Source organism: Quercus robur, chromosome 3 (genome assembly GCF_932294415.1).
Source record: "Quercus robur chromosome 3, dhQueRobu3.1, whole genome shotgun sequence".
NCBI lineage: Eukaryota > Viridiplantae > Streptophyta > Magnoliopsida > Fagales > Fagaceae > Quercus > Quercus robur.
This window is the reverse complement of record NC_065536.1, coordinates 34,880,691-34,895,182: the sequence shown is the minus strand read 5'-3', so window position 1 is coordinate 34,895,182 and position 14,492 is coordinate 34,880,691. Positions and strand designations below refer to the sequence as shown.

At 36.6% G+C, this 14,492-nt stretch overlaps 2 protein-coding genes across 2 annotated transcripts; one reads left to right on the top strand and one right to left on the bottom strand.

The window, feature by feature from the left end:
- Nucleotides 1–235: 235 nt before the first annotated feature.
- LOC126719568 (uncharacterized) lies at nucleotides 236–4,227 on the bottom strand. Its single transcript, XM_050422099.1, has 3 exons — nucleotides 3,863–4,227; nucleotides 941–2,798; nucleotides 236–901 (listed from the first exon to the last, which is right to left on the bottom strand). The coding sequence occupies exons 2-3, from the start codon at nucleotides 2,789–2,791 to the stop codon at nucleotides 236–238; spliced, it is 2,517 nt and encodes an 838-aa protein (XP_050278056.1). The 5' UTR covers nucleotides 2,792–2,798; nucleotides 3,863–4,227.
- Nucleotides 4,228–5,935: 1,708 nt separating this feature from the next.
- LOC126717898 (uncharacterized) lies at nucleotides 5,936–10,019 on the top strand. Its single transcript, XM_050419858.1, has 4 exons — nucleotides 5,936–6,184; nucleotides 8,435–8,925; nucleotides 9,223–9,630; nucleotides 9,727–10,019. The coding sequence occupies exons 2-4, from the start codon at nucleotides 8,446–8,448 to the stop codon at nucleotides 9,799–9,801; spliced, it is 963 nt and encodes a 320-aa protein (XP_050275815.1). The 5' UTR covers nucleotides 5,936–6,184; nucleotides 8,435–8,445; the 3' UTR covers nucleotides 9,802–10,019.
- Nucleotides 10,020–14,492: the final 4,473 nt, after the last annotated feature.

The window sequence follows — 14,492 nt, the reverse complement described above, 5'->3', positions numbered from 1 at the left end:
TAATTGTCTTTGCAGTATGGAGCCTCAGATCGATGAGGAGCTACAGTGCTTGCACCCCGGTCCGCTACAGGATTCAGTGTTGACGTGACAACCATATCACCGATCAGAGGCCATTTGGAATGGCGAGGTGAAATTTCTAGTTCTAACAACCGCTTTAATTTTTACGTTGACTTTGACTTTTAGTTAGCAAGTTCTTTCAAAGTTGTATTTCTAGTTCTAACAACCGCAAAATTTTTTATTGAATTTGTAGGACCCAGGCCCACTGCGACTTTGGAATCACAAATGCATGCTCATAAGTGTTAAGGGCATTGTTCAAGCCATAACATGGGTGAATATATGTGGTCGAATCAATATGTAAATAGTCACATACTCTAATTGCATGTGAACAGGGGATCCCTATGTTTTGCCATTTCCCACAACTGCATTTTTGTTCCTGTAACCGAACTTCATAACTGTGGTTTCCCCCTCCTGCGCTACATGTGTTGAGTTGGGTAACTACTTGAAATATCAGCTCTTCATTGCTAAATGGCTTGAGATAATGTTTCTCGGATTTACACTTATTTGCATCCCACGTACGATTGGCATATTCACTCCATTTCTTACCCTCTGAGAACTCAAAATGGTATTCTTTACGCCGGTCATGGAAATATTGAACAAGTTTGTTCCAAGTGAACTCAACTAATGCGGCAATAGGAAGACCTCGTGCACCTTTCAGTACACCATTGAAACACTCTGATATATTGGTTGTCATTGCCCCAAAACGTCTCCCACCATCATGTGACTGGCTCCACATATCCACAGACTCGCCCATTAGGTATGTGTATGGAAGATAATCTTGATTCTTTTCCTTGCCATCCTTCCCCGTCACCTTCTTCTTATTCCTAATGGCCTCAATTTCCACCTGCTTAATGGACTCCATTATGGCATCAAATTTCACCACCTGAGTAGCATATCCCGCTTTCAACGCCGTTGACTTTAGAGTTGAGTTCTGAAAATGGGTGTTGAAGTTGCTAACAACATGTCGAAGGCAATATCTATGAAATACTGGTGTACTTCCATCTTCCCTTCTAGGCCAGTTTGCAATGGCGTTTTTGATACCGAGATGTCGGTCAGAAATTATGCAAATGCCTTCCTTAGGTATCACGTGGCCAATCGTATCTCGGAGGCACTGTAAAAACCACCTCCAACTGGACCCTGACTCACAATCCACAACAGCAAACGCGAGAGGGAATACCTTGTTGTTAGCGTCAGTTGCCATTGCGACCAACAACTTTCCCTGATATTTACCATATAGATGGGTCCCATCAATACTGATAACCGGCTTGCAGTATTTGAATCCTGATATGCATGGACCGAAAGACCAAAACACATAATGCAACAATACGGCGTCATCTTCATCGGTGGATGTGATACGATAGAACACTTGGGTAGTCGGGTCCTGATCAATATATGCCATTAGCAATTTTTGCAATCTTTGGTAAGACTCTTCCCAATTCCCAAACATCATCGCAATCGCCTTTTGTTTCGCATCCCATACCTTGTAGTAAGAAGGCTTCTGCCCACTATATTTCGTCTCTATCATGGATCTGAGATGCTTAACTGGGGTAGTGTGATCCTCACATAACTTCTTATGGATATCTGATGCAATAAAATTACAACTCATCATTTTACCATCATTTCGCACCCCAGTCGCTATACACGTGTGAGGACCCACATACACGGTGACCATCCATAGTTTGTGGAGATCGGGCTTCATAACTGCGCAGACATACCACTTACATGACTCATGCACGCATTTTGCACAAAGTTTTTTCGTCGTCGACCTAATGATCGTAAAATGTTTGTTTTCCTTGAGGGCACAAATTGTTAATACGTGCTTCACCTCCTCTTTATTGGCAAAAGTCAACCCTTTGCACAAATTCATCCCCTCTCTCCAAGTAGACACAAATGGCATATCAATATGTGAAGGATCAACCATATGTTCCCAAGTATTTGCAGAGAATGACAATGCAGGAGGTGCGTAGGCAGGGATTGTATTCGTAATGTTTTGGACACTAATGACATTGTCTACATAAGGTTCACTACCATCCAATGTCTGATCGTCATCAATGTCCCTCTCAAAGTCCCCAAGGTCTCTGCCAATCGTGTCTTCATACTCATCTCTATCCACAAAATCTTCACCATTAATGGCAATATTCTCATCAACATAGTCGTCATCATCATCGTCATCATCATTGTTAATGGCAGTAGTCTCATCAACATAGTCATCATCATCATTATCATCATCATCATCATCATCATCACCATCACCATCAACATGAACATCACCATCGGCATGAACATAATCATCCTCTACATGTGTAGAATACTCATATTGAGCATCTGGAACCATAACCTGTAAGCTTGTAGTCGTTTGTTGGATATCCTCTTCCCAAACTGCACGCGGCTCCAATTGTATGTACAACTCAATGTTAGTTACTTCACCTATTCTTTCCAACTTGTCAAACATGATCTTTACATGTTTGTCTGTTTCTATCACCATATACTTGTAATTAATCCGATGCTTCAAGATTTCGTTTGGCATACGATAAGTAATTTGTATGTTGTGTATAGCAGGATTCTCACACAACTCTTCCATGATAATCTTCTTCAATTCGTCAAGGGTCTTCAACCTACGATCAATTTGGGTATAATAGGTCTTTATACCCGGCCCTTCAAATGGCAATCCCTTGTTCGCATTGACATTCTTAAGCGGACCATCGTGGTATAGGATTATATCAATTTCAGGCATTGTGAACCTGTTCAAGTCAAGTTACTATGTTAGTTAGTTGATAACAAGAACACAATTTAACAAGAACACAATTTAATCAACTAACACACACAGACAATTAAAACTAACGAACCATCCAGTTATTTCACCAGTACATGCCCACAGGTCCAGACAACAGCAATAACCACCCAACCTTAGTTGCAAAACATTGGAGTCGCCTATTGATACTCAACAAACTAATTAAGGTAGATCTTATGTAAACATATGGTTCTGATCCAGACTTTAGAACAGAAATATAAGTTACCACACTCAAAACCTTAGACCATCACTTGGCAAGTAATATACCATAATACAAGTTAAAAACATGGTATGAGCATTACTCTAAACTGTTTATGATTAGTCATAAGGCAGAAAACAAATGATATCTAAACTGGATGAGCATTACTCTAAGGCAGAAAACAATTCATGATTACTCTAAACTGTTTATGAGCATTACTCTAAACTGTTTATGAGCAGAAAACAAATGAGCATTACTCTAAACTGTTTATGATTACTCTAAACTGTTCATGATAACAATTCCAATGTTAAGATTTTCATCAAAGGCAGAAAACAAATGATATCACCTAATTCCTTTACCATAGTCCGTACAATTCTAAATAAAACTTATATTTCTTAGCTTTCAAACAAGCCTTAGTTTTCCACTAACCTGATCAACATAAAAAGATCAAATAATTCTCAAATGTCATTTCCAAATACCAAATTGTTTCCAAAATGACCAATTCCTTATACAGTCATGTATTGTAGGTAACCACATTTTAAGATATTATGATACCCATTCATTCCATTCAATCACTACCCATTTCATACCCAAAATAATGATGAATAAAGTCAAAAATAATTGTAACACACAAAATGGGCAAATAAATACTCAAAAAATTAACACTAACAAAACAAACTTCTATAACACACAATATAAGTAAATTAACTAAGTTATGTCAACTATGTACAAAATAATTAGTCAAACTCTTTAACCCACACCCATAGACAACTAATACCCAACTACAATGACAATCAAATTATGCAAACCCTTACCTGAGATATCAATTTGTTGAGAGGGAAGAGCAGTGAGAGAGGCAGTGTGATGAGTGAGAGTGAGAGGCAATGTGGTGTAGGAGTTATGGGTGAGTGAGAGTTAGTGAGGGTAAGAGTTAGTGAGGCTGAGAGACTCAGTGAGGATACTCTGTTTTTGGGTGAGAAGGCTGTGTAGAATGTTAGAAAGTGTGTTATACGGGCTGAGTGTTCAGAGTGTTCTGTTTTAATAATTTTCCCCAGTAGAACTTGAGTCTATAAGACTCGAGTTACTTGCATTTTTACCCCCACGAACGTAAAGTGCTGTAGCTGTAGTGGGTAATTTAATTTTTAGGATCTCGAGTCTTTAAGACTCGAGATCCTTGTATTTTTATTTAATTTATTTAGTACACAAAATAAATTAAATAAATTTGGTTAAATAAAATTTGTTTAAAAACTCAAGGATCTCGAGTCTTCAAGACTCGAGATCCTTGTATTTTTATTTAATAAATAAATTAAATAAAATTTGGTTAAATAAAATTTGTTTAAAAATTCAAGGATCTCGAGTCTATAAGACTCGATATCCTTGTATTTTTATTTAATTTATTTCGTACACAAAATAAATTAAATAAAATTTGGTTAAATAAAAGTCGGAATAAAATTCAAGGATCTCGAGTCTCAAAGACTCGAGATCTAGGTGGCAACATTGTCCACGTCAGTTGGAATAAAATAACGGAAAGCGAGTATTTGAAGGTCGAGTTTTTTAGGTGGATCTCGATTTTTTGAAACTCGAGATGCTATTTTCCAAAATTGTTTCAAACGTTGTCTAACTTACAAAATAGAAAGGCTGAAGGAGGTTATTTCGGATTTTTTTAGAAAATAACAACAAAACCCAAACAATATCATTAGTTAGTAAACGTTTTAAACTATTTTGGATTCTAGCAATTCGAGTCTAAAGTGGACGATTTTTGTGTTATGAAATCGAGTAATTTTTACTCGATTTTGCTTTTTTGCCAGTACCTGAGGTGGGCCCAATATGCCAGAAATCGAGTTCAATGTAGTCGTTTTGTAAGAGTAAAAAACGAGTTCATTAAACTTAGTTTTTCCACGCATAAATCGAGTTTAATGAACTCGTTTTGCAACACTGGAAAACGAGTCCATTGAACTCGTTTTTTACTCTTACAAAACGAGTTCAGTAAACTCGATTTATGCGTGTAAGCCATCCACTCAAAAGCAGGCACACAAACACACAGCACTCTCAGTCCCTCTCACAAAAAAACCAAACACAAAAAACTTTCAAACTTATTTTCTAAAAAAATCCAAAAACTTCAATCTCAGTCGAGCTCTCTGACACTCTCATTCCTGTCGCTCCGTCGCCGGCACCGTCGCCGACTCCCGTCGCCGTCGCTGTTTCTCCCTCCCTTCGCCGTCGCTGCTTCTCGCTCCCGTCACCGTCGCCGTCGCTGCTTCTCCCTCCCGTCGCCGTCGCTACTTCTCGCTCCCGTCACCGTCGCCGTCGCTGCCTCTCGCCGTCACTGCCTCTCGCCGTCACAAGTAAACTCTCACAACACCATTTTGCTTACAAAGAAAAGCAGTTCAGAAAAGATTCAACTTTCAATCGCTAAACAAATTTCAGAAAAGATTCAACTTTCAAACGATGACTGTTGGATGCATGCTGGCAGTTTATAAAAGGAAATCGAGTCCAAAGGACTCGGTTCCTAAGCCTGAAAAACGAGTTCGTTGAACTCGGTTTCAAAGAGTAGAAATCGAGTCCAATGGACTCGGTTTCCAGGCTTTGAAACCGAGTGCAAGGGACTCGGTTTCCATGCTTTAAAACCGAGTCCTTTGGACTCGTTTTCTAGGCTTAGAAGTCGAGTTCTTTTAACTCGATTTCTCGCAATAATAAACTAATAAACCCAAGAAATCGTGGATACTGAACTCGATTTCTCGCAATAATAAACTAATAAACCCAAGAAATCGTGGATACTGAACTCGAGTTGTTATATTCCAAATTAGTTTCAAACGTTTCCTAACTAATGAAATAGTTTCGGTTTTGTAGTTATTTTCTGAAAAATCCTGGTTATTTCGCTCAAAACCTCAAATCTATTGGGTCGAAACATCAAACATAAACACAAATTTCAGAGATCAAAAAGCACAAACACTGTACACAAAATTCAAATGCTGAAACCAAAACTAGAAGTTTGGAGACGAACTTGACTGCTTCTCCAATCTTGAAAACCTAATGATTTTAGTTTTTAGTGAAAGAAAATTGAGAGAGAGAGAGAGAGAAAAGAAATATCATATCATTCGTTGATCCGCGCTGCCATATCGGGTGTTCAACTACAGGTATGCCTTCATACACACTGAGCGCAATGAGTTATCTCAAAAATTCATGTGAATTTTGTATCGTCATACAAAACCTGTTACGGGGATTTGCATTTTGGGTTATTTGAGATGATTTAGCAAATTAAGCTTAGAGTTTCGGGTTTTCTTATGATATTTCTGTATGGATGTCTGCAACCAAATAGGGTTTATATATATATATATATATATATATATAGTATATAGGATTTGAACTTCAATTATATACTCTCAACTGTTGGAAAAATTGTTAACGATTAAAGGATTTGAGGTTCATGAATTAGTCAAATTTAGGATATATGTAATGAGTGTGTACTTGAGGGAATAAAATAAAATCATTCACGAGCTAAAGTCTAAGGACTAACAATGTATTTTGGTTTGAATTCCGCTTCACTAACAGAGTACTTCTTTAGTCGCCTCGCATGTGATAAGGTTTATGGCATCAAGTTATAACTAATAAATACGTTGAGGATAAAGGGGGCTGGTACTCTAGAGCTGTTAGAGGGACTCATGGTTATGGGATGTGGAAAGAATATTTGGGCTGGTGCAGAAAGCTTGTTTGGACAAGTGGTGTATGCTGTGGAGAGGTTCATCGTATTCGATGCTAGTACGATCCTTGGTATGGGCATATTCGTCTAAAAGATCTGTATCCCGATTTGTTTGCTTGCTTTGTTTCTAAAGAAGCTTGGATTTCTAACTTGATTATTCCTGCATTAGAAGGGGGATATAGAAGTTAGAATTTATAATTTCACCGAGCTTTACATGACTGGGAATTGGAAGGTGTGTGTAATCTTTTCAAGCTCCTTTATTCCAATATGCCAAGGGGTGAGGGTGATGATAAATTGACTTGGCAATTGACTGGACTCGTATTTTTTGATGTGCGCTCCTATAATTTTTTGTCCAGTCCTTTTACTCATCTTTTCCCTTGGAAGAGCATTTGGTGTTTAAAGGCACACGAAAGGGTGTCTTTCTTTTTATGGAGAGTAGCTAGAGGTAGTATCCTTACCATTGATAATCTTTTTAAAAGAGGTTTGCCCCTAGTTAATTGATGTTGCTTGTGTTGTTGTGATAGGGAATATGTGGATCACCTTTTGATCCATTGTAAGTTTGCTCATGCCTTGTGGAGTGAAGTTTTTTGATATTTGGGATCCAGTGGGTCATGCTGAAGAGAGTTGCTTCTCTTCTTTTTGCATTGAGGAATTGGTTGGGGAAACATCATTCAAATCTTTGGAATATGGTACCAGCTTCTTTAATGTGATTAATATGGAGAGAATGCAATAACCGTACTTTTGAAGATATTGAAAGACCTTTAGATCTTTTGAAGTCTCTATTAGTTGGGACTTTGTATGAGTGGTCTCTTATATGGGGTTTTACACTACTTATTTCCATTTCTGAAATCCTACTTTCTGTTAGGCCTTTTTCTGAAATCCTACTTATTTCCATTTCTTGATGTATCTGTTATTTTTTCAAGTATATAGTGTTCATCATTATGAACACGATGTACTTTTCCTTCAATAAAGCTTTTATCACCTATTAAAAAAAAAAAAAAAAAAAAACACTAACAAAGTACTTCTTAATAGAGAAATTTCTATGTGAAATGTGGAAATGTGAGCCTCATGTTTTGAAAAATCTACTTAATTTATCTCCAAGTACCAACTCATCTACTTTTTTTCATCCATTCTATATTAGTTTTCCCCATAAATAGCACTATGCCCTTGTTTCTGATGTGACATTGTTTATTGAACACTTCGAATTGAATTGAAGTAAGATACTCCAAATTCAGATGTAGAGTTTGATGTCAACTGTTTGCGAAGGATGCCGTTGAGCATGGCTTAAGCCACTGTTGATGCCATGTGTTTGGGCCTTCACACTGAATGTCTGTTTATCCAGTACAGGTCTTTAAGTGTTATAATGGGTTAATGGTACAGGTCCAAGCATTCTTGAAGGTCATTTTCTTAGATTTGAGCTACCTTATTGATAGCCTTGGTTTAACTGTTTTACATTTTTGTGATTCCCTATGCCTTTTCTTGTATAAAGAACTAATCTTTCTTCTAGGTATCCTTCTTACTATTCAATTTTGTACTGATCTTCCCATGTTGTTTATTTTCTATTATTTATTGAATTAGTAGGTACATATGATACAAAAATCTTCTTCTTCTTCTGTTTCTTTTCTTCCCCCCCTCCCTTTTTCTATTTTGCTTGATATTCTTTATTGAAATGTCTGAAATTACACAGGAAGAAAAGAAATGGTTGGAGTTGCTCCTAATGAGGGAAGTCGACGGCGTTTACCGGTATGGATGCTGGGTGTAGCTGCCGCTGACCAAGAGAGAAAGTCTGATGATGTAGATAAAAACAACCACCATGCAGATGAGGGACTTTTGCCCCAAGCTTGCCATTCTGAAGCAAAAAATATGACTAAAGCACCTGGAAAAGGGATCCTGGTCCAAGAAAAAGGGGTGAATTCACATTTTCTTTTAAAATGTGAAACAAAGAAAAGAAGAAAAGCAAGTCTACAGGATTCAAACCTTGATGGTATCATCACTGAAACTGTTACCAAGAAGAAAAAGGATAATAGGCTTGGGAGAAAAGTTAGGGAACCTACTGCACGGAAAAGACAAAAGGCAAAGGGTTCTGACTTTGGAAGGGGTGAAGATTTTGACATTCAGCTTCCAAATGATGATGATGTGGAGCTGACAATGGATGATCTGATGACCATTGCTGAAGAGGTGATTCGCTCTCTCCATAATTAGAAATAGCTTGTTGTGTTATTTGATTCTTAAAATTTGCATAGATATTGTTTACTAAATATTCTACATTTATTAAACAGTGTTTAAGGGTTGTGCAATTTAATACATGATAATCGAGTGGAGAAAATTTTAGTTATGGATTTGTTCCTAGAACAGTTCTGTTAAAAAATCTTAAGTTTCTGTCATCTGCTTGCGGTATGTGCAAGCCGAGAAGAATGGATTTGTTCCTAGAACAGTTCTGTTTAAAAATCTTAAGTTTCTGTCCTCTGCTTGCAGTATGTCAAAGCTGAGAAGAATAAGGAGCAACAAGTGTCAAATAGAGAATGCAGATCAGAAAGAAAAGTCCCCACAATGGTCTCTTCCAGTAATGTCTCAGTGAGATTGCTTGATGCCCCAAATGGTAACCAAAGTTCACCCACTGAAGAAGTGACAGCTTCTCATAGTTCCACTGTGAGTTTAGCCAGTGAAGAAATTGCAATCATTGACAGGAGAACGGGAGATCCTGCTCAGGACATGTTGGATCTGTTTTTGGGTCCCTTGCTCAAGAAACCCTTTGAGCAGGAGAATAGATCTTTTATAAAGGATATGGAATTTGCCTATGAGTTTGAAAGGCAAAGTCAGAATACTGTTGTTGGAGATGAAATAGAGCCCCTGATGAAAAAGAAGAGCAGTCTCAAAGATAAGGTAGCAATGTTTCTTGACTAAATTAGTTATCTGAATTTGTTTATACAACCTTGTACAGTACAATACAGCATTGAGATGTTCCATGATCTTGTATAGCACTTGGTTAATCCATTGGGCGACCTTTTCAGACTTATCATCTTAGTCACATCTTCAGCTCCTCACCTCAGATGATACTCCAGTAGGTGCATACCTTTGACCCCTAGTCTTTCTTTGTCACTATCTATTTGATTTATCAGTCTTGTAGCTAGTGTTCATATACATTTTTAAATTTTGAGACTGAAATGGGAAGGGCATTCTTTCTGTAAATATTTTGGACATAAAGGAATTTACAGGAACTAAAACTTTATAAGAGCAGATCAGTAGTCATTTGGGTAAGTTAATCCTTACAATTTAACCTTCTTGCTTTCTCCTTTCTTTTTCCTTCCTCCCTTAACTTTCTTGACTTTTTACCCACAAGACAGTTGACGTTAATTTAGCCTAGAAAAATTTTCCCTTTGCTTATCACAAGCGAATCTCTCTGTCAATGTTGACTGTTTACAAGAAGTAGACATATCTATTTGAATTTTCCAGACTTAGTAAAAGATTTTAGAGTGCCTTAATTGTGAATGCCCAAAGATTAGTTTAGAAGTGTTGCAAGACAAAACAAAAACGATGCAATAATAAATTGAAGAACTGAAAAACGAAGTATAGATGGTGCGGGTAGCATAACCAAAATAATTTTTCAGATTTTTTTTTTCTTATTTCAAACTCATATATTATTTGTTAAGTTTGAATTTAATGTTGTTTAGGATATTATGAGTTGTAATGATAACTTTATTTACTTGTTGAAGTCTATTAAAAGAGACTATCAGGATGGTTTTAGGGATTAGAATTTGATTATTTATTTATTTTTGTTAGAGATGGTTATCTAAGCTTGGTGGTGATTCCAAGCACCCCTAGGTGGTGAAGTATTGGATTTCAAGCAAATTTAAGTTGGTGAAGCATAGAATTTGTCATGTTTTCTCTTCTTTTCCCTTATTTCTATTTTGCCACCAACCTGTCCTACATCAATAGATAATTTAGGGGTCAACACCTAGGCTTGCTTGGAGTCAATACCAAGGGAGAGAACTTCCAGTAGTGAACATTTAGGGCCTATTTGGATTGAGGGGGGAGGGAGGGGGAGTAGAGTAGAGTTGGATGAAAATAGGTTAATTTTGGGTCAATTCTTATCTACTCTACTTTACTCTCCCTTCCTCCCCCTCAATCCAAATGGACCAGAGTAGGTTGAACTCAACACCAAACCATTGGAAAATTTCTCAAAGAAATTTTATTCATCAATCAAATTGTAATATGATACAATATTGTGCCGATATGAACTATGAGGATTAAACCCTAAATATCATAATGCTTTTGTCTAAGGAAGATTGATCTTAGGTTTAATAGTCATAGTTAACGAGTCTCTAGACAGTAGACTGAGAGACAGGAAACCTGGAGTGATATATAGGTTACGAGGACTAAACCCTAAATATCATAATGCTTTTGTCCAAGGAAGATAGATCTTAGATTTGGTAATCATAGTTAATGAGTCTGGACAGTAGACTGAGAGACAGGATACATAGAGTGGTAATTAAGTTGGATAAAAAAAGGCATATGATCATATAAACTGAAACTGTTTATTATGGTTGTTAGAATAATGTGGTTTTGGGGAGAGGTGGTGGAAGTGGATAGCCTTCTGTCTCTCTGTAGTGTGCTTTCTTAGTGTTGGTGAATTTGGGTTTATTTAGTAGCTCCAGAGGGTTGCGCCAAGAGGATCTTTTATCTCATTTACATTTTATATTTGTGATAGAATGAGATATATTATTAGAGCATTCCCATTAAGGGTTTTAAATGCTAAAAGATGCTTTCTTTTAGCATTTTTGACCCAAAAGCTTGCTCCATCAAGAGTGGTAAAAGCTATAATTTTTGGCATTGGTGAACAGTGCGGTCTCATATTTGAGACCGCACTGTTCACCAATTGTAAAATTTATATTAATTTTTTATTCAAGTGGGGCCCATTTTCTTTTCTTCTTTGTCTTTGTCTTTCTCATTTCCCGTTTCTTCCCTCTCATCATTGCTCTGTTCTCTCTCTCCCTCTGCTCGACCGATGAGTGGGCTCTGCCGATGATTGTGCTCCGGCGATTGTGGGATGCCGATGGCTGTGGTTTGGTGATTGTGGTCATGGATTGTGGGTCCGATGGCTGTGGTCCGGTGGCGGCGATGGAGGTTTCTTCTTTTTCTCTTTTTTTTTTTTTTTTTTTTTTTTTTTTTTTTTTTTTTTTTTTTTTTTTTTTTTTTTTTTTTTTTTTGTTCTGCATGGTTCTTCTTGGGTCCGATTGGACTCCGATTGTGCGACGGAGCTTGGAGGTCAACCATGGAGCACAGGTCGGAGCGTGGATCGAAGGAGTCGTGGTCCGATTTGGTTGATTTGGTTTGTGGGTTTTTTTTGGCTGTGGGTTGTGGTCTGATTTGGCCGTGGTTTGTGGGTTTTTTTCCTTTTTTTCTTGCTGTGGTTGGTGGTGATTTGGTCCGATTGCTGTTGATTTTTTTTTTTTTGTCCAACGGTGGATGTGGATGTGGATGTGGTGGGTGTGGTGGGTGGATGTGGAGGTTTTTCTTCTTTTTTTTCTCTGCTGTTGTTTGTGGTTGCGGTGGATTTGGCTGGTGGCTGGTGGGCGGCGGTGGTGGGTGGATGTGGTGGTTGTGGTATGTGTGGGTGGATGCGGTGGCCGACGGTGCTGAGAATAATTGGGTTGAGAAAGAGAGAGACAGAGGAGAGAGAGGAAAAATAAAAAATGATAAAGAAAGAATATTTAAATGGAATGATAAAAAATTAGAAGTTTTGATGGAAGTGGTGTTGTAAAGTGGTGTGTTATATGTTATAAAAATGGGTTTTGAGAGGGTAAATGCTAAATTTTTTGCAATCCTTGATAAGAATGCTCTTATACGTCCAGTGGTAAAATGAAACATGTTAATGTACGTCTAGTGATAAGTTGAAATTGAAACAAAAGGGTTTCAACAATTAATACATATAAAAATTCAATAGTAAAAGCTAGTAGTTTGTATTAAATTTGGGCCTTTTTTGGGTTTTGATGAGAACCCAAAACTATTATTTCTCGCTTGTGTAAAATAACATGGGTTGTCCAATAAAAATTGTGCCTTGTGGCTGAGGAGGAAAAAGGTTCCTCAAGCGATAAGTAGAAATAGAAACAAAATGGTTTCAACAATTATTACGTATAAGGATTAAACAGTAAAAGCTAGTAGTTTATATTAAATTTGGGCCTTTTTGGGTTTTGATGAGAACTCAAAACTATTATTTCTTGCTGGGGTAAAATAACTTTGATGTGGTATGGGGTTGTCCAATAAAATTGCTTACATTAAGGGTCTATTTGGAATTTACCTATTTTGTTGAAACTGAAAATTGTTTGCTGAAAGTACTGTAGATAAAAGTAAAAGTTAGCTGAAATAGTATAGTGAGACTCATGAATAGTGCCAAAAAAGGCAGTGAGACTCATGAATACTAGCAAAAATAAACTGAATAGTAAAATAAGTTGACTTTTTAATTTGGAGCCAAATGCACACTAAGATTTTTGATTAACTTGGTATTTATGGAAATTTTAGATATGTGATTAATAGATGTGTGTATAGTATATCTATATGGATAATTGGATAATGATATATACATGAAGTTACTTAAAGGATACACAATGTTTGAAGCATATAATTTAAAATCCTGTAGCATGCATTCTATAAATCTTCAAAGATCCCTATAGAAGTAAAAACAATTTGGACACGTGGTACAACCATCCCATTGAAAATCTATTGAAAGAATGATTTATGAATAATCCAATTTGTCCATGTATTTTTATTAAAAAGTTATTGATTTGCTATTGTTGTAGTATACATTGGCAATCTTAATATTGTGGGAGCTCCAAAAGACCTCACAAAGACCGCCAATTATATATTTAGAGTTTGATGTCAAAGATCTCTATAAATCAATTTTTTTGTCTTGACCTGCAAATTGAACATCATTCATTTGAAATTCTTGTTCATCAGTCTTCACACTCTTGTGGTACTTTCACATGGATAAATCTTATCCTTTGACCACTCTTATGGTAGTTCGTCACTTGATGTAAAAAAATGACACTTTTGCCATCAAGCAAATGATGATAAAACTCATGGCTTTGAAGTACCATATATCAATATAATGGGTGCTTTAATATATTTTGCAAAGTACACAACTAGTTCAATCTAAACAACCACCGCACGTGATGGTTCACGATAGTAAGATAGCTAGATTGATATTTGAGCAAATTTGTTTTCTAAGACCAGCAAATAAGGCCATTATTTTTGAACGAATTTTCCCACCATTTCAGAAGCTATCTGAAGATTAATTGGTTATTTTGTCCAAGAAGTCAAATAGCATTTAATTGGGGGGTTTTTAGGGGATATTCAACTTTTATGTTTTAGTTCTCCTAGATAGACAAGTCTTTTATTATGTTTCTAGTTTCCATAAGTCAAGGTTTTGAAAATGTAATGTTTTTAATTGCTATTTTCATTCTCCCATACTTAGAGGATTGTTCTAAGCTTTTATATAAGTCATTTGGCTGATATGAATAAAGAAGAGATATTTTTATCAAAAAATAATAATAATAAAGGAGAGATATAGAGTGTTTTCAGAAAATTAGCCTTCTTGCTTTTCAAAAGATGGATTTCTTCTAAACTAATTTTTATCCCTTGGGTGGATTCTTTTAGGTGGCGAGTTTGGTTTATGTATCTCTTTGAGTGGTGATAATCTGTATACCATTGAGTGATGAGCTAATTTAGTTATGTATTCTTAGCTAAAT

Bases quoted from the DNA above. Each gene is read 5' to 3' on its own strand.
- LOC126719568 (XM_050422099.1), bottom strand. From the start codon at position 2,791: ATGCCTGAAATTGATATAATCCTATACCACGATGGTCCGCTTAAGAAT. The intron at 902-940 runs GTGGTGAAATTT...TCCATTAAGCAG, and splicing joins AAGCGGGATATGCTACTCAG to GTGGAAATTGAGGCCATTAG.
- LOC126717898 (XM_050419858.1), top strand. From the start codon at position 8,446: ATGGTTGGAGTTGCTCCTAATGAGGGAAGTCGACGGCGTTTACCGGTA. The intron at 8,926-9,222 runs GTGATTCGCTCT...CTCTGCTTGCAG, and splicing joins TGATGACCATTGCTGAAGAG to TATGTCAAAGCTGAGAAGAA. The intron at 9,631-9,726 runs GTAGCAATGTTT...GATCTTGTATAG, and splicing joins AGAGCAGTCTCAAAGATAAG to CACTTGGTTAATCCATTGGG.